A 20462-nucleotide genomic window follows, 5' to 3' on the forward strand; every position below is an offset into this window, starting at 1 on the left:
AGATAAAGGACCCAAATAAATAAAATCACAAATGAGAAAGTACAAATAATACCCAACATGACAGAAATACAAACAAGTAAAAGAAAATATGAAAAATTATATGCCACCAAATCAGACAATCTGGAAGAATTCAATAAATTCCTAGATATGTATAAGCTACCAAAGTTGAAAAAAGAAGAAATAGAAAACTTGAATAGACTGATAACCAGCAAAGATAGTGAATCAGTAATCAAAATTCTCCCAACAAACAAAAGTTCAGGGTTAGGTGGTTTCACAGGGTAATTCTACCAAACATTTAAGGAAAAGTTAATACTTTTTTTTTTCAAAATAGTCCAAAAATAGAAATGGAAAGAAAAATTTCAAACTCACTTCATAAGGCTCTTATTACCTTCATTCCAAAACCCATGAAGTCTCCACTAACAGAGAGAACTAACTACAGGCCAATATCCCTGATTAACATGAAGGTAAAAATTCTCAAAAAAATACTAGCCAATTGAATCCAACAATATATTAAAAGAATCATTCACCACTATCAAATGGGATTTACTCCTGGGCTGCAAGGTCAGTTCAATATTTGCAAATCAAACAACATGATATGCCACATTAATAAAAGAAACAATAAGAACCATATGTTCCTTTCAATAGATGCAGAAAAAGCCTTTGACAAAGTACAATACCCATCCATGATAAAAACTCTCAACAAAGTAGTTTGAGAGGGAACACACCTCAACATCATAAAGCCCATATACAAAACCCCTACAGATATCATCCTCAATGAGGAAAAATTGAGATCTTTTCCTCCACATTCAGGAGCAAGATACGGTTGTCCAGTCACCACTGGAAGTCCTAGTCACAGCAAACAGACAACAAAAAGAAATATAAGGCATCCAAACTGGTAAGGAAGAAGCCAAACACTACTTATAGATGACATGATACTCTATATACAAAATGTTAAAGACTCCACCAAAAAAATAGCCAGAACTGATACATGAATTGAGTAAAGTTGCAAAATATAAAATCAACATACAGAAATCTGTTGCATACAGATATTGGTGTCACATACACCAGTAATGAAGCAGCAGAAAGAGACATCAAGGAATCAATCACTTTTACAATTGCACCAAAAACCATAAGATAGCTGGGAATAAACCTAACCAAAGAGGTAAAATATTTGTACACTGAAAACGATAAAACACTGATGAAAGAAGGTGAAGATGACACAAAAAATGGGAAAACACTCCATGCTCATGGATTGGAAGAACAAATATAATTAAAATATTTATATTAACCAAAGCAATCTACACATTCAATTCAATCTCTATCAAAATACCACAAACATTTTTCACAGAACTCAAACAATCCTAAAATTTGTATGGAACCACACACACACAAAAAAAAATAGCCAAAGCAACCTTCAAAAAGAAAAGCAAAGCTGGAGACATCACAATTCTGGACTTTAAGTTATATTACAAAACTGTGGTGATGAAAACCCTATGGTACTGGCACAGAAAAAGACACATAGATCAATGGAACAGAAGAGTTATCCCATAAATGGACACACAACTATCTAGTCAACTAATCTTCAGCAAAGCAAGAAAGAATATCCAATGGAAAAAAGACAGTCCCTGCAGCAAATGTTGATGGAAAAGCTGGGCAGCAACATGCAAAAGAATGAAACTGGACCACTTTTTTACACCATACAAAAAATAAATTCAAAATTGTTGAAAGACCTAAATGTGAGACAGAAAACCATCAAAATCCTAGAGGAGAACATAGGCAGCAACCTTTTTGACATTGGCTGTAGTAAGTTACTAGATATAGCTCTTGAGTCAAGGGAAACAAAAGCAAACATGAACTATTGGGACTTCATCAAGATAAAAAGATTTTGCAAAGTGAAGGAAATAATCAACAAATCTAAAAGAAAACTTTTGGAATGGGAGAAGATATTTGCAAATGGCATATCTGATAAAAGTTTAGTATCCAAAATATATATATATAAATTATCAAACACACAAAAAACCAAACAATCCAGTTAAGCAATAGGCAGAAGACTTGAGCAGACGTTTTTTGTTGTTGTTGTTGTTGTTGTTTTCCAGAGAAGATATACAGATGGCTAACAGACATACGAAAAGATGCTCAATATCACTCATTATCAGGGAAATACAAATCAAAACTACAATGAGATATCACTTCACTCCAGTCAGAAAGGCTAAAATTAACAACTCAGGAAACAACGGACAGGTTTTGGCAAAGGTACAGAGAAAGGGAACTCTTTTACACTGCTTTTGGGAATGCAAGTAGTGCAGCCACTCTGGAAAATAGTATGGAGATTCCTCAAAAAGTTAAAAATAGAACTACTCTACAATCCAGCAATTTCATTAGTAGCTATCTATCCAAAGGTTACAAGGATACTGATTCAAAGGGGGTACATGTATCCCAATGTTAAGCTGTATTATGAAAAATAGCAAAATTATGGAAAAAGTCCAAATGGATAAAGAACATGTAGTATATATACAACAGAATATTAATAAGCTATAAAATAGAATCAAATCTTGTCATTTGCAAAGATGTGGATGGAGCTAGCAAGTAGTAAGCTAAATGAAATAAGTCTGTCAGAGAAAGACAAGTACTATATGATTTCACTCATATGTGGAATTAATGAACCAAAACAAATGAACATGGTGGAGGGAAAGACAGGCAAACTAGAATACAGACTAGTAACTTAGAAAACAAACTGAGAATTGCTGGAGGGAAGGTGGGCTGGAAATTGCATTAAATGGGTGACAGGAATTAAGGAGGGCATTTGTTGTGATGAACACAGGGTGTTGTATGCCAGTCATGAATCACTAAATTCTACACCTGAAACTAATATTATATTGTATATTAACAAATTGGAATTTAATAAGCAACTTGGAAAAAATAAAATGAAGGATAGAGTGGGGTGGAGAGGAAGAGGTATAGAGATAGAGAATATGAATGGATATAATATACTGTCATCATGCTTGGCATTAGTAAGTTCCAAACGAGGATTAGGTATTTTCTTTCAGGAGGAAAGTTTTTATATTATCAAAAGCACTGGAATCAGAAGACATGAACATGACTCATCACTTATTCACTTACTGGAAAGGTAATGATGGGAGTTAGCTAGTGTTTACTGACAATTAACCATGTGTCAGCTACTTCTCAATATACTAATTCAGAATATATTATTGATCAACTACTATGTGCTAGGATGCTATTATGTATGTTATGTCCTGATAATTAAATTAATAAAACAAAAATTCCTTTCATGTACTTATATTCTTGTTTATTCTTCATAAATTTCTGTAAGGTGTGTATTGTCATTTGTTTCACAAATAAGCAAATATGGGGCACAAATGTTGTGTCATGAATGGTATCTCCTGGGAAGCGTCTTCCCTGTTACCCTGAGTCTCCTCATCCCAATTAGAGACACCAGGCCACAGGGGTACTGTCCAGAGGGATCTCAAAGACATAAGTGCCCAGTCCAAGAAGCTCCTTTGTCCTGTGAGTCTGATATTCTTCTTCTCCACCTACAGACAATTTGCCATGGTGCACTGGCAAATGATATCCTATAACAGCAAGCAGTCTGACCTGGGATGTGTTCTTCCTCTCTACAACTGAGATACTTCCTTTTTCAAGAGAAGTAACAGTTTCCTGGCCCAGAGAAATTCTTATACTCCTCAAGCAGCACCAGGAAAGAGTAGTGAGGGCCACAGTAGCACAAAATAAACCACATAGACCAAAGTCATACTATAAAATCATATAGACCAAAGTCATACTATAAATATCATGAAAATCACATTCTCATTACAACCATATTCACAAAAGTAAGCCAAGACAGGTATGCTAAACCTAAACAAGGGATCATCTCCTAAAATAAAAGATTTAAATAGAACACTTGGTCTCTTAGCAAATATGAAAATATCCAAGAGATATTTTTTTCTAATTTTTTTAATGTTTATTTACTTTTGAGACAGAGAGAGACAGAGCATGAACGGGAGAGGGTCAGAGAGAGGGAGACACAGAATCTGAAACAGGCTCCAGGCTCTGAGCTGTCAGCACAGAGCCCGACGTGGGGCTCAAACTCATGGACCACGCGATCATGACCTGAGCCGAAGTCGGACGCTTAACCGACTGAGCCACCCAGGCGCTCCTCCAAGAGATATGTTTAAAAACATCTCTTATCATAACAAGAATTAGGAAAATTCCACGAATGAGAAAAGGCAATCAACTGACACCAACACTTAAATAAATCAGATGTTGGAATTATCTAACAAGTATTTTAAAGCAGTCACCATACAAATGCTTCAGTCAGCAATTACAAATTATCTTGCAATAAAATAATTATTAGAAAATATCAGCAAGAAGTTACAAAATATTTTTCACATAGAAACTGTGAAAATAAAAAAAAAAGTTGAAATATAAATTAAAAAATCCCTGAATGGGCTCAATAGCATAGAGGAACTAACAGATGAAAGAATCACTGAACTTGAGTACAAAGCAATAGAATTTATGCAAAATGAACAGGAAGGAAACAGACTGAAAATATAATGGACCTGTGGGAAAATAAAAAAAAAATCATTAAACAATTATATTATCAGAGTCTCATTAAAATAGAAAGAAAATAATATATTTCTGAAAAAGTTTTCAAAGAAATAAAGACTGAAAACCACAAATTTGGTAAAAGACCTACAGATTCAAGAGGGCGAGTAAAACCCAAGTAGAATAAATTCAAATAAAGTATACCAGTAAGCATTAAAATGAAACTTCTGAAAACTAATGACAAAGGAGAAATCTTAGAAGCAGTCAGGAAAAAAAAAATTACATTCTAAAGGCAACACCCATTGGAACGACCATGGATGGGTTTCTACTGAAGCCATGGAGGCCAGAAGGAAGTGACCAACATTTTTGAAGTGATGAAAGAAAATAACTTACAAATGTAAATTCTATATCTATCAAAACTACCCTATGGGAATGAAGGGGAAAGAAAGACAGTCTTTCTATGGCGAAGAATTTGATATTTAAAAGTGGAGAAAGCGGATGGCGGCGTAGGAGGACGCTGGGCTCACCGCGCGTCCTGCTGATCACTTAGATTCCACCTACACCTACCTAAAGAACCCAGAAAACCACCAGAGGATTAGCAGAACGGAGTCTCCGGAGCCAAGCGCAGACGAGAGGCCCACGGAAGAGGGTAGGAAGGGCGGCAAGGCGGTGCACGCTCCACGGACTGGCGGGAGGGAGCCGGGGCGGAGGGGTGGCTCGCCGACCAAGCAGAGCCCCCGAGTCTGGCTGGCAAAAGCGGAGGGGCCTGACGGACTGTGTTCCAACAGCAAGCACGACTTAGCCTCTGGGAGGTCATAAGTTAACAGCTCTGCTCAGAAAGCAGGAAGACTGGAGGACAAAGGGAGGGAGAGCTGCTGAGCACTCGGACGACAGAGCTCAGTTTAGTGGGGAACAAAGGCGCTCGCCAGCGCCATCTCCACCGCTCATCCCCCAGCCAAAATCCCAAAGGGAACCAGTTCCTGCCAGGGAACTTGCTAGCTCTGCGCAAACACCCACCTCTGTGCTTCTGGGGAGCCAAACCTCCAGGCAGCTGATCTCACTCCCTCCCGCTGCCACAGGGCCCCTCCTGAAGTGGATCACCTAAGGAGAAGTGAGCTAAGCCTGCCCCTCCTGCCCCCGTGCACCTTGCCTACCCACCCCAGCTAATACGCCAGATACGCAGCACCACAAGCCTGGCAGTGTGCAAGTAGCCCAGATGGGCCACGCCACCCCACAGTGAATCCCGCCCCTAGGAGAGGGGAAGAGAAGGCACACACCAGTCTGACTGTGGCCCCAGCAGTGGGCTGGGGGCAGACATCAGGTCGGACTGCGGCCCCGCCCACCAATTCCAGTTACACACCACAGCACAGGGGAAGTGCCCTGCAGGTCCTCACCACTCCAGGGACTATCCAAAATGACCAAACGGAAGAATTCCCCTCAGAAGAATCTCCAGGAAATAACAACAGCTAATGAACTGATCAAAAAGGATTTAAATAATATAACAGAAAGTGAATTTAGAATAATAGTCATAAAATTAATCGCTGGGCTTGAAAACAGTATAGAGGACAGCAGAGAATCTCTTGCTACAGAGATCAAGGGACTAAGGAACAGTCACAAGGAGCTGAAAAGCACTTTAAACGAAATGCAAAACAAAATGGAAACCACGACGGCTCGGCTTGAAGAGGCAGAGGAGAGAATAGGTGAACTAGAAGATAAAGTTATGGAAAAAGAGGAAGCTGAGAAAAAGAGAGATAAAGAAATCCAGGAGTATGAGGGGAAAATTAGATAACTAAGTGATACACTAAAAAGAAATAATATACGCATAATTGGTATCCCAGAGGAGGAAGAGAGAGGGAAAGTTACTGAAGGTGTACTTGAAGAAATCATAGCTGAGAACTTCCCTGACCTGGGGAAGGAAAAAGGCATTGAAATCCAAGAGGCACAGAGAACTCCCTTCAGACGTAACTTGAATCGATCTTCTGCACGACATATCATAGTGAAACTGGCAAAATACAAGGATAAAGAGAAAATTCTGAAAGCAGCAAGGGATAAACGTGCCCTCACATGTAAAGGGAGACCTATAAGACTCGTGACTGATCTCTCTTTTGAAACTTGGCAGGCCAGAAAGGATTGGCACGAGATCTTCAGTGTGCTAAACAGAAAAAATATGCAGCCGAGAATCCTTTATCCAGCAAGTCTGTCATTTAGAATAGAAGGAGAGATAAAGGTCTTCCCAAACAAACAAAAACTGAAGGAATTTGTCACCACTAAACCAGCCCTACAAGAGATCCTAAGGGGGATCCTGTGAGACAAAGTACCAGAGACATGACTACAAACATAAAACATACAGACATCACAATGACTCTAAACCCGTATCTTTCTAAAAGTGGAGAAAACAAAGAAAACTAAATGGAAGTAATGTTTTGATACTTTACTCAGAATGGTAATTTTTTCCAGGTTTTTTTTTGTGAAATAATTCACATTCTTCACTGTATATGTTTAAGGCATACAGTATGATGATGGTCTGATTTACATATATTGTGAAATGATTAACACAATGGGTTCAGCTAATATCCATCTTCTCTTATACATACAATAAAAAGAAAAGAAGAAAAAGTCTCCCCTTGTGATGAGAACTGTTAGGATATACTCTTTTAACAACATTCCTGTATATTATGTAGCAGGGCTAGTTATAGTCATCACATTGCACATTATGTCCCTAGCACTTATATATCTTACAACTGAAAGTTTGTACCATTTGATCGCCTTTATTCACACCCCTCCCATCTTGACTCTGGTAACCGTAAGTCTGATCTATTTTTCCATGAATTTTTGTTTTGTTTTAGATTCCACATGTAAGTGATATTATACAGGATTTTTCTTTCTCTGTCAGACTTTTTCACTTAGCATAATGCCTTCAATGTCCATCCATGTTGTTGTAAATGGTAGGGTTTTCTCATTATTTATGGCTTAATAATATCTCATTATGTATGTAATAATATATCATTATGTATGTATGTATTTCTCTCTCCCTGTGTGTGTGTGTGCGTGAACCACAACGTCTTTATTTATTCACTCATACATGAAGAGTTAAGTTGTTTTCACGTCTTGACTATTATAAATAATGATGCTATGACCATGGGGGTGCAGATATCTTTTCAAGTTAGTGTTTTTGTTTTTGTTTTTGTTTTTTTTTACCTTTGGATATATTCCCAGAAATGGAATTGCTGAATTATATGGTTGTTCTATTTTTAAATTTTTGAGGATCCTCCATAATGTTTTCCAATGGCTGTACCAATTTACAATTCCATCAAAGTTTCAGAAACTTTATATGTATATGTATATATATATATATATATATATATATATATATGGCCTTTCTAACATGTGTAAGGTGATATTTTACTGTGATTTTAGTCTGCATTTCCATGACTAGTGATGTTGATCATTTTTCATGTACCTGTTGGAATTTCTTCTTTGGGGAAATGTCTGTTCAATTTCTTTGCCCATTTTTTAATTGGACTATTTGTTATTATGCTATTGAGTTGTATGAATTTTCATATGTTTAGTATATTAATCCCTTATGAGATATATGATTTATAAATATATTTTTCCCATTCTGTAGGTTGTCTTTTCACTTTGTTGATGGTTTCTTTTGCTGTGCAGAGGCTTTTATGTTTGATATGGTCCCACTTGTTTATTTGTGGTGGTCGTTGCTTGTGCTTCAGGTGTAATATTAAACAAAATCACTACCAATACCCACGTCATGACATTTTGTTCCTATGCTTTCTTCTAGACTTTATGGCTTCAGGTGTAACATTTAAGTCTTTTATTTATTTAAAGTTAATTTTTGTGAGTAGTTTAAGATATGGGTTGAGTTTAATTCTTATCAATGTAAATAATACAATTATCCCAGCATCATTTATTGAAGAGACTGTCTTTTCTCCATTGAGTACTCTTGTCCCCTTTGTCAAATATTAGTTGACTATATACTTGGGTTTATTTCTGGGATCTTGATTTTGTTCGATTGGTCTATGTGTCTGCATTTATGGCAGTACCATACTGTTTTGATGACTACAGATATATAGTATAGCTTGAAATCAGGAAGTGTGATTTGTTCTTCTTTCTCAGTATTTCTTTGGCTATTTGGGGTTTTTTGTGGTTCAATATAGAGGTTAGGAATGTTTTTTCTACTCTTATAAAAATGTCATAGGTATATTGAAATGAATTTAATTGAATCTATAGATAGCTTTTGGTAGTAGTGACATTTTAACAATATGAATTCTTCCATTTCATGAATATGAAATACCTTTCCATTTATTTATGTTTTCTTCAATTTCTTTCTTCAGTGTTTTATAGTTTTCAGTGTAGAGATCTTTTTCTTCCTAAGTTAATCTATTCCTACTTATTGTTTTTGATGCTATTGTAAATGTACAGAAATGTTACTGATTTTGTATGTTAATTTGTATTCTGCAGCTACTGAATTCATTGATTAGATCTAACAGGTTTTTGATTGAGTCTTTAGGATTTTCTAGGTATAAAAGCATGCCATTTGCTAATACAGACAATTTTACTTACTTCTTTCCATATCTGATAAATTTTATTTATTTTACTTGCTTAATTTCTCTAGCAAGGACTTCCAGTACTATGTTGAATATAAGTGATGAGAGTGGGCACCCTGATCTTACAGGAAAAGCTTTCATTCTTTCACCTTTGAGTATATTAGCTGTTGGCTTATCATATTTGGCCTTTATTATATTGAGATGTGTTGCTTCTATGTCTAATTTGTTAAGGAGTTTTTCAACATGAGTGGATGTTAAGATTTTGTTGAATGCTTTTTCTGAATCTACTGAGATTATCGTATGATTATTTTCTTTCATTCTATTGTGATACATCACATTAACTGATTTGCATAAGTTAAACCATCCTTACATCACAGGGATAAATCTCACTTGATTATGGTAAATTATCCCTTTAATTTGCTCCTGAATTTGGTTTGTTAGTATTTTATTAAGAATTTTTGCTTCCATATTCATCACGGTTATTGGCCTGTAGTTACCTTTTCTAGTAGTAAACTTTTCTGGTTTTGGTATCAAGATAATGTTGGCCTTGTAAATTAAGTTTGAGAGTGTCCCTCCTCTCTGATTTTTTGGAAGAATTTGAAAAGGATTCGTGTTAATTCTTGAAATATTTGGTAAGATTCACCAGCGAAGTCATGTAATCCTTGGCTTTTCTTTATTGGGAGATGTTTTAAATTACTAATATAATCTCCTTTCTAGTAATTGGTATATTCAGATTATTTATTTTTTCCTGATTCAGTTTTTGTAAATTGTATGTTTCTAAGATTTTTCCCTTTTCTTCTAGGTTGTTCAGTTTGTTAGAATATAGTTTTTAATATAGCCTTGCCTTTTATGATCCATGGAATATTTGTGCCATCAATTGTAATGTCTGCTTTTTCATAGATAATTCTGTTTGATTGGTGTCCTTTCCCATTTTTCCTTGATTATTTTAGCTAACAGTTTATAAATTTTATCTTTTCAAAAAAACCACACTCTTAGTTTAATCTTTCCTATTGTTTCTATTGTTCCTATTTCATTTACTTATTCTCTGATATTTATTATTTCTTTTTTTTTCCTACTAGCTTTGGTCTCTGTTTTTACTTTTCTAGTTCCTTAAGCTATGAATTAGGTTGTTTATTTGGGATCTTTCTTGCTTCTTAATGTAGGCATTTATTGCTAAGAACTTCCTTCTTAGAATTGTTTCTGCTGTATCACATAAGTTCCTGTATGTGGTGTTTCTATTTTCATTCGTCTCAAGAAATTTTTATTCCCTTTTATTTTGTTCTTTGATCCATTGGATGTTCAAGAAAGTGTGTTTTAATTTCCATGAATTCAAAATTTTCCAGTTTTTCTCTTGTTATTAGTTTCTAGTTTCATGTCATTGTGGTCAAATAAAATCTTTGGTATGATTTCAGCCTTCTTGAATTTGCTAAGACTTGTTTTGTGGCCTAACATGTAGTCTATCTTAGAAAATATGCCATTTCCATCTGAGAAGAATGTGTATCTGCTGTTATTGGATAGAATGTTCTATATACATCCATTAGGTCATTTGGTCTATAGTGTTGTTCAAATTCACTGTTCCCTTATGGATTCTCTGTCTGGATCTATTGAGTGTTGAGAGTAGAGAATTAAGTCTCCATCTATTATTGTATTACTGTTTATTTCTCCTTTTAGCTCTGTTAGTTTTTGCTTTAACACTTTGGTGCTCCAAAGTTGGGCACATAAATATTTGCAATTGGTATATTTTCTTGATGTTTTGACTCCTTTATCATTATATAATTACCTTTTTTGTCTCTTTAACACTTTCATTTTCTTTATTTTTTTTAAATGTTTACTTTGAGAGAGAGGGAGAGGGAGAGAGCACAAGTAGGGGGGAGAGGCACAGAGAAAGGAAAGAATCCTAAGCAGGCTCTGCACTGTCAGCATGGAGCCCAATGTGGTGCTCAATCTTACCAACCATGAGATCATGACCTGAGCTGAAATCAAGAGTCAGACTCAACCGAAGGAGCCACCCAGCTGCCCCATCTCTTTAACACTTTTACAGTCTATTTTGTCTGATATAAGTATAGTTACACCTTGTTTTGTTGTTGTTGTTGTTTGTTTGTTTGTTTGCTTTTACCATTTGTTTGAATGTCTTTTTCCATCCCTTCACTCTCAGTGCATATCTATATTTAAGGCTAAAGTGAGCTCTTTGTAGGCAGAATATTGATAGGATCTTGCTTTTTTATCTATTTACCCCATCTATATTTTTTGATTGGAGGGTTTAATCCATTTATATTTAAATAATTATTGATAAGCAAGTACTTACTATTGCCACTTTGTTAATTGTTCTCTGGTCATTTTCTAAGTCCATTGCTCCTGTTCCTTAACCTTCTATCCTTTGTGTTTTAATGTGTTTTAGTATCAGTGTTGCTTGATGTTTTTGTCGTGTTTTGTGTAATTATTACAATACTTCCCCTTTTTCTCACCATGAGGCTTACATAAAATATCTTAAATTTTTGACACCTTATTTTAAACTGATAACTTCAATAGAATTCATATATTATACAATCTTACTTCTCTCTCACACATTTTAGGTATTGCTATTACAATTTAAAGATCTTCCTCAATTGACAATGTGGTTACATCCCAATAAATGAATCATCATTTGAAAATATTATACTTGAGAATACATTTAATACTGCTACTGAAAATCATAGCCTAGTCTAGCCTACTTTATATGGTTCCAAGAATGTGTACACTAGCCTAGAGTTGGGCAAAATGATCTTAAACGAAACATATTTTGTAATAAAGTATTGAATATCTCATGTAATTTATTTAATACTGTACTAAGAGATAAAAAAAGAATAATTTTATGGACATGGATTGCTGTAAGTGTATTGTTGCTTTAACCTCGCAATCATGTGGCTGAATGGGAGCTGCAGCTCACTGCTGCTGACCAGCATCATGGGAGAGTATTGTCTCACATATCACTATCCAAAGAAAAGACCAAAATTCAAAATTCAGATTAAAGTTTTTACTGAATGTACATCACTTTAACACCATAACATTGAAAATGTGTATGTTAACCATTGTAAGTGGGGACTGTCTGTACATGTTTTATATATATATATATATATATATATATATATAGTGCAATTGCTAGCAGAAGATTATTGTATTTATGGTTATACATCTATATGTCTATATGGATATCTATATCTATCTATTATCTATATCTATCTATCTATATATATATTTTTTTAAACTAGAGTTGTGAATAAAGCACCAATATTACGATATTGCAGAATTTAACTATGACTATATGTTTGCCATTACCAGTGAAATTTATGTTACAAAATGATAAAATCTTGATACTGGTAGGGAGTGTTAAGTTACATGTGTATATAATAATACCCAGAATGATCTCTTTCTTACTGGTCTATACAACAATCAAGATATAATCCCGCCCAAATTAGTTTACCCACAGGAAGTCAAGAAAAGACAGAGGAACAAGAAAAATAAAATTTAAAAAATAATAAAATGGCAGACTTAAGCTCTAATATATCAATCATTACCTTATATATAAATGGTCTAATACAACAATTAAAAGCAGACATTTGCATACCAGATGAAAATAAACACTATCAAATTTTACTCAATAATAACTTATTGAATAAATGAATGAGTCATTTTCAGGAAATTAAAAAAGAACAAGGTATCATGCAAAAATTATACAAAGAATCTTCTTTCCTAATTAGGAGGCAAAGGCAATTCTCTCAAATGATTAATGTAACCCAAATGTTTGCTATTAACCAGGTTTTTTTTGTTTGTTTTCAGTATATGACGTTTATTGTCAAATTGTTTTCCATACAACACCCAGTGCTCATCCTAAAAGGTGTCCTCCTCAATACCCATCACCCACCCTCCTCTCCCTCCCACCCGTCATCAACCTTCAGTTTGTTCTCAGTTTTTAAGAGTCTCTTATGCTTTGGCTCTCTTCCACTCTAACCTCTTTTTTTTTTTTCCTTCCCCTCCCCCATGGGTTTCTGTTAAGTTTCTCAGGATCAACATAAGAGTGAAACCATATGGTATCTGTCTTTCTCTGTATGGCTTATTTCACTTAGCATAACACTCTCCAGTTCCATCCATGTGGCTACAAAGGGCCATATTTCATTCTTGCTCATTACCATGTAGTACTCCATTGTGTATATAAACCACAATTTCTTTATCTATTCATCAGTTGATGGACATTTAGGCTCTTTCCACAATTTGGCTATTGTTGAGAGTGCTGCTATAAACATTGGGGTACAAGTGCCCCTATCCATCAGTACTCCTGTATCCCTTGGGTAAATTCCTAGCAGTGCTATTGCTGAGTCATAGGTTAGGTCTATTTTTAATTTTTTTAGGAACCTCCACACTGTTTTCCAGAATGGCTGCACCAATTTGCATTCCCACCAACAGTGCAAGAGGGTTCCCGTTTCTCCACATCCTTTCCAGCATCTATAGTCTTCTGATTTGTTCATTTTGGCCACTCTGACTGGTATGAGGTGTTATCTGAGTGTGGTTTTGATTTGTATTTCCCTGATGAGGAGCGACGTTGAGCATCTTTTCATGTGCCTGTTGGCCATCTGGATGTCTTCTGTAGAGAAGTGTCTATTCACGTCTTCTTCCCATTTCTTCACTGGGTTATTTGTTTTTCGGGTGTGGAGTTTGGTGAGCTCTTTATAGATTTTGGATACTAACCCTTTGTCCGATATGTCATTTGCAAATATCTTTTCCCATTCCGTTGGTTGCCTTTTCGTTTTGTTGGTTGTTTCCTTTGCTGTGCAGAAGCTTTTTATCTTCATAAGGTCCCAGTAGTTCATTTTTGCTTTTAATTCCCTTACCTTTGGGGATGTGTCAAGTAAGAGATTGTTACGGCTGAGGTCAGAGAGGTGTTTTCCTGCTTTCTCCTCTAGGGTTTTAATGGTTTCTTGTCTCACATTCAGGTCCTTTATCCATTTTGTGTTTATTTTTGTGAATGGTGTGAGAAAGTGGTCTAGTTTCAATCTTTTGCATGTTGCTGTCCAGTTCTCCCAGCACCATTTGTTAATGAGACTGTCTTTTTTTCCATTGGATGTTCTTTCCTGCTTTGTCAAAGATTAGTTGGCCATACGTTTGTGGGTCTAGTTCTGGGGTTTCTATTCTATCCCATTGGTCTATGTGTCTGTTTTTGTGCCAATACCATGCTGTCATGATGATTACAGCTTTGTAGTAGAGGCTAAAGTCTGGGATTGTGATGCCTCCTGCTTTGGTCTTCTTCAAAATTACTTTGGCTATTCGGGGTCTTTTGTGGTTCCATACAAATGTTAGGATTGCTTGTTCTAGTTTCAAGAAGAATGCTGGTGCAATTTTGACTGGGATTGCATTGAATGTGTAGATAACTTTGGGTAGTATTGACATTTTGACAATATTTATTCTTCCAATCCATGAGCAGGGAATGTTTTTCCATTTCTTTATATCTTCTTCAATTTCCTTCATAAGCTTTCTATAGTTTTCAGCATACAGATCTTTCACATCTTTGGTTAGGTTTATTCCTAGGTATTTTATGCTTCTTGGTGCCATTGTGAATGGGATCAGTTTCTTTATTTATCTTTCTGTTACTTCATTATTAGTGTATAAGAATGCAACTGATTTCTGTACATTGATTTTGTATCCTGCAACTTTGCTGAATTCATGTATCAGTTCTAGCAGACTTCTGGTGGAGTCTATCGGATTTTCCATGTATAATATCATGTCATCTGCAAAAAGTGAAAGCTTAACTTCATCTTTGCCAATTTGGATGCCTTTGATTTCCTTTTGTTGTCTGATTGCAGATGCTAGAACTTCCAACACTATGTTAAACAACAGCGGTGAGAGTGGGCATCCCTGTCATGTTCCTGATCTCAGGGAAAAAGCTCTCAGTTTTTCCCCATTGAGGATGATAGTAGCTGTGGGCTTTTCATAATTGGCTTTTATGATCTTTAAGTATGTTCCTTCTATCCCAACTTTCTCGAGGGTTTTTATTAAGAAACGTTGCTGAATTTTGTCAAAGGCCTTTTCTGCATCGATTGACAGGATCATATGGTTCTTCTCTTCTTTTTTATTAATGTGATGTATCACGTTGATTGATTGGAGAATGTTGAACCAGCCCTGCAGCCCAGGAATGAATCCCACTTAATCATGGTGAATCATTCTTTTATATGCTGTTGAATTCGATTTGCCATTATCTTATTGAGAATTTTTGCATCCATATTCATCACGGATATTGGCCTGTAGTTCTCTTTTTTTACTGGGTCTCTGTCTGGTTTAGGAATCAAAGTAATACTGGCTTCATAGAATGAGTCTGGAAGTTGTTCTTCCCTTTCTATTTTTTGGAATAGCTTGAGAAGGATAGATATTATCTCTCCTTTAAACGTCTGGTAGAAGTCCCCTGGGAAGCCATCTGGTCCTGGACTCTTATTTGTTGGGGGATTTTTGATGACTGATTCAATTTCTTCGCTGGTAATGGGTCTGTTCAAGCTTTCTATTTCCTCCTGATTGAGTTTTGGAAGTGTGTGGGTGTTTAGGAATTTGTCCATTTCTTCCAGGTTGTCCAGTTTTTTTGCATATAATTTTTCATAGTATTCCCTGATAATTGCTTGTACCTCTGAGGAATTGGTTGTAATCATTCCATTTTCATTCATGATTTTATCTCTTTGGGTCCTCTCCCTTTTCTCTTTGAGAAGCCTGGCTAGAGGTTTATCAATTTTGTTTATTTTTTTCAAAAAACCAACTCTTGGTTTCGTTGATCTGCTCTACAGTTTTTTTAGATTCTATATTGTTTATTTCTGCTCTGATCTTTATTATTTCTGTACTTCTGCTGGATTTAGGCTGTCTTTGCTGTTCTGCTTCTATTTCCTTTAGGTGTGCTGTTAGATTTTTATTTGGGATTTTTCTTGTTTCTGGAGATAAGCCTGGATTGCAATGTATTTTCCTCTCAAGACGGCCTTCGCTGCATCCCAAAGCGTTTGGATTGTTGTATTTTCATTTTCGTTTGTTTCCATATATTTTTTAATTTCTTGTCTAATTGCCTGGTTGACCCACTCATTCTTTAGTAGGGTGTTCTTTAAGCTCCATGCTTTTGGAGGTTTTCCAGACTTTTTCCTGTGGTTGATTTCAAGCTTCATAGCATTGTGGTCTGAAAGTATGCATGGTATAATTTCAATTCTTTTATACTTATGAAGGGTTGTTTTGTGACCCAGTATGCGATCTATCTTGGAGAATGTTCCATGTGCACTCGAGAAGAAAGTATATTCTGTTTCTTTTGGATGCAGAGTTCTAAATACATCTGTCAAGTCCATCTGATCCAACGTATCATTCAGGGCCCTTTTTTCTTTATTGACCGTGGATCTAGATGATCTATCCATTTCTGTAAGTGGAGTGTTAAAGTCCCCTGCAATTACCACATTCTTATCAATAAGGTTGCTTATGTTTGTGAATGATTGTTTTATACATTTATGGGCTAATGTATTCGGCACATAGACATTTATAATTGTTAGCTCTTCCTGATGGATAGACCCTGTGATTATTATATAACGCCCTTCTTCATCTCTTGTTACAGCCTTTAATTTAAAGTCTAGTTTTTCTGATAGAAGTATGGCTACTCCAGCTTTCTTTTGACTTCCAGTGGCATAATAAATAGTTCTCCATCCCCTCACTCTCAATCTGAAGGTGTCCTCAGGTCTAAAATGAGTCTCTTGTAGACAGCAAATAGATGGGTCTTGTTTTTTTATCCATTCTGATACCCTATGTCTTTTCGTTGGCGCATTTAGTCCATTTACATTCAGTGTTATTCTAGAAAGATATGGGTTTAGAGTCATTGTGATGTCCATAGGTTTCATGCTTGTAGTGATATCTCTGGTACTTTGTCTCACAGGATCCCCCTTAGGATCTCTTGTAGGGCTGGTTTATTTAACCAGTTTAATAATTAGAAGAACATTGGTGTTCTTAATTAATTTTACTCAGCTAACATAATTCTTATTCAAATTTTGGTGCTGATAGTGCTGTAAGACTATTTATTTATTATAAATAAAATATTAACTTATAAAAGATAAAAGGATATGTAACCCCAAATCACAATAAAAATTGGTTTATCATAGAAATGCAATATATCTTAATTTTTGGAATTTATTAATATATACAATCAAATTAACATGTCAAAGGGAAAATAGATGCAATTGTCAACACATGTTCATAAAATGAAACAAAATTCAAAACCATTTCATTTTTAAAGTCATATATATTATATAAAGTATTTAAAAACTCTCTATATTCTGCTATTTGTTTACTCAGGTTTCTTACACTAGTAAAGAATAAACAATGAATAGATGAGTAAAATAAGCAATTTGTAATATTACACAAAATTCAAAATGCAAATAGACAATAAACTCAAAAAAGTTGTTTTTCCCCCATCAAATAGAAAAAATTAAATAAAAAGGATATATCATAAAGTTCTCATTAATTAGTAATTTAATATTACAAAGGAAAGCATAAAATTAATAGATGGTAGATACATGCATTGTTCATATGTGTTACAGCTTTTAGGATATAAGAATTCCATGTAGTATTGATAATAAATATAATTATAATGAAAATTAGCAAAAAAAATTCAGAAGTGTTCTGCTTATATATTTCAAGAATTTCTAAATAGTAGCATTATTTTGCGTGGTAATTATACTTCTAGAAATATGTCCTGAGGAAATACTGTTGATTTTCTGTAAAGATTTATTTACAATGATGTTTAAAATCCTTGTGAGTGAACTTTAAATCTAAATAAAAGTAATTATGAAAACAAGGCCAATTAGGAAATTAGCTGCTTATCCAAATGTTATAGCCCATTTTCTCTCTTACTAATAGGCAATTGATTTAATTCTGGGTTGTAAGGTGACCATCCTCAAGAACTGATTCTTGATTGGTCTTATTTAATTATGGTAATCCCATTCCCATTTGCCAGGTACTCATTTCCTAGCCTTTCTTGCAGTTTAGAGATATAGCATCCAATTCTCGCCGATAAGATATAAAGAAAATTTGCTCGGTTGCTTCTAGGAAGATAGATTTTCCCTAATAAAAGTCAAGGTGTTTTGTCCCTGTCCCTTCTTCCTGACTTTCACTTTGTTGTGGCGATATGATGCTTTGAGTTATGGCAACCAAGAGGCCACAAGCATGAGGACAAAACAAGGTACACAAGATGAAGAGTAAAAAAAAAAAAAAAGTCTGTGTCCTTGGCAACATTGTTGGTCTGCTCAATCAAGCACATTCTCTTGACCTTTAGACTTCATTACATAAATAAATGTGTTTATGGTTCAAGTCACTGCTAAGTTTTATGCTACTTCTAGCTGACCATATCCTAACTGAGTCATAGATAAACTAATTTCTCCACAGCAAAGCTGAGGCTCAAACCCTTGTTTATGTGGCTCATGATTATTTTTACTGAACTATTTTGACTTTGAGCAAGTCGTGCATTCTCTCTGAGTATTAGTTTCCTCATGTAAAATGGGGTTCATAATACCTCCTTGGTGTGACTGAGGGCCAAATCAAGCAATGCACATGAAAGCTCTTTACAAGGTACAGACTACTATACAAGTACAATCTTTTTATATATAAAGCTTTTCAGGAGCACAACATTGCAATTCCTTCATTTTCTCTGAGATTTCTAGTGGTGCTGAAATAGACACATGCACATTTCATCATTGGTCATGTTTTAAGAGTTTGGTAATGGAAGTTTGATAGAAAGACTCACTTTTCTCCCTTGGAGAAGTTCAATACGTAAATATGTAAATGTGGATAGCTTTAAACATAATGGTAATGTATATGATAGAAACATTTGTAAGAGACTGTTCTTAATGGGAGTGCCAGGACTTTTTATCAACATCAGTGTAATATTGAAAATAGATTCTGTCAAGCCCAGCAGCTTGGTCCATCAGGTCCATCCCAATGGCCAGCATGATCTAGCCTCTGATAACCTTTCCTGGGTCCTGGGAACCCTTATCAACCATGTGGGCAGTCATCTGTGATACAAAATATTATGTGTAAAGAGTTAAAATTAGAGTTTGTACTTGCATGTGTTGGTATCTCTTGGACTCAGTCTCTTCATTTGTGAAATACAGATATAGGAAGGTGGGCTAAATAATTGTGATATTTTACTTTACTTACAGGATCATGTTACTCTTCTACTCAAAACCCTCCAAAGGGTTCCTGGTGCACTGAGGGAAAAAATATGAAAATTTCTTATCATAGACTTCAAGACTCCACAGAGTTTGGCCTATACCCCTTCTATGACCTCATTGTGTACCACTCTCTATTTTACTTACCGTACATCAGCTGTCCTAACCTTTTTCTTCCTTGAAAATGTGTAATTCATTTCCACCTTGGGACTCTACTACCTATATTCTGTCCTCAGAAGGCACCTCCTTAGAGTCCCTTTGCTACTTGATCTGAAGTAACTCTATAGCAGATCAGACCTGATATCTGACTCTTGACCCCAAGTGGGTGAGCCCTACTTTAATTGACAGATTTCCCTAATGCTAAGGAGTCTTCATGGGCCTCTGCACTCCACATTTCCTCTTGATATATGTCATTATATTGTGGAAAACTCCCTTGGCCCTGATCCTGTCAGGTGGAATTTTGTTGGCATTATCACTGCTATTATCATAATCTTTGGACTGTATGTTTTGCCCACTAAACTGTATTAGCCACAGGTAGGGCTGACTCTCATAATCTTGGACCCACTCAGTTGCCAGGCTTGTTCCTAGAATGTGACAGAAATAAGTATCCTGATCAGAGGGACTTACCTTGGAGAGTTCTTGTCCAGGTCCACACAGTTGGCAGGTGACACACTGTCCCCATTGGTCCCAGTACTCATTTTCTTGGCAATCCATTGTGGGAAGGCTGTGGGTACATAACACAAATACTGGGGAGCTAGTGAAAAGGTATCAAAATGTAAGTAGTGGCTTCCATTTCACTTGATTTATGAGTCCTCTTAACATAGTCTCTGGCTCTGAGTTACAGGGTTGAGGAAGCCAATCCAAAATAGCTACTGCTAATGTGCCAGGAAATCTTTTACTTTACATTTAATATTTCATTCAATATTTTACACCAACATATCAGAGATTATCATTAGCCCCAATTTGCATATGAGGAAACAGAGGCACAGAGGCCAAGAAATTCACCAAAGTTCACAGAATTAGTTGCTGTACCACTTGCTGACCTGGAAAGAGAATAAAGCAAGGAGCTAGCTTCTGCCTGGATGAGTAAAGGATAACCACAATTTCTCACATGTGAATAGCTATTAGCAGCTTA

The 20462-nt window shown here is 35.6% G+C and overlaps 1 protein-coding gene across 1 annotated transcript in view; it reads right to left on the minus strand.

Annotated features, from left to right (window-relative positions):
• EDA2R (ectodysplasin A2 receptor) overlaps positions 1-19368 on the minus strand; it is a 54107-nt gene extending 34739 nt beyond the window's left edge. The window contains 1 exon segment of the mRNA XM_049644672.1: positions 19317-19368. Coding sequence (XP_049500629.1) covers positions 19317-19324 — 8 coding nt within the window. The 5' untranslated portion in view covers positions 19325-19368.
• Positions 19369-20462: the final 1094 nt, after the last annotated feature.

Source organism: Panthera uncia, chromosome X, assembly GCF_023721935.1.
Source record: "Panthera uncia isolate 11264 chromosome X, Puncia_PCG_1.0, whole genome shotgun sequence".
In the NCBI taxonomy this organism is placed as follows: Eukaryota; Metazoa; Chordata; class Mammalia; order Carnivora; family Felidae; genus Panthera; species Panthera uncia.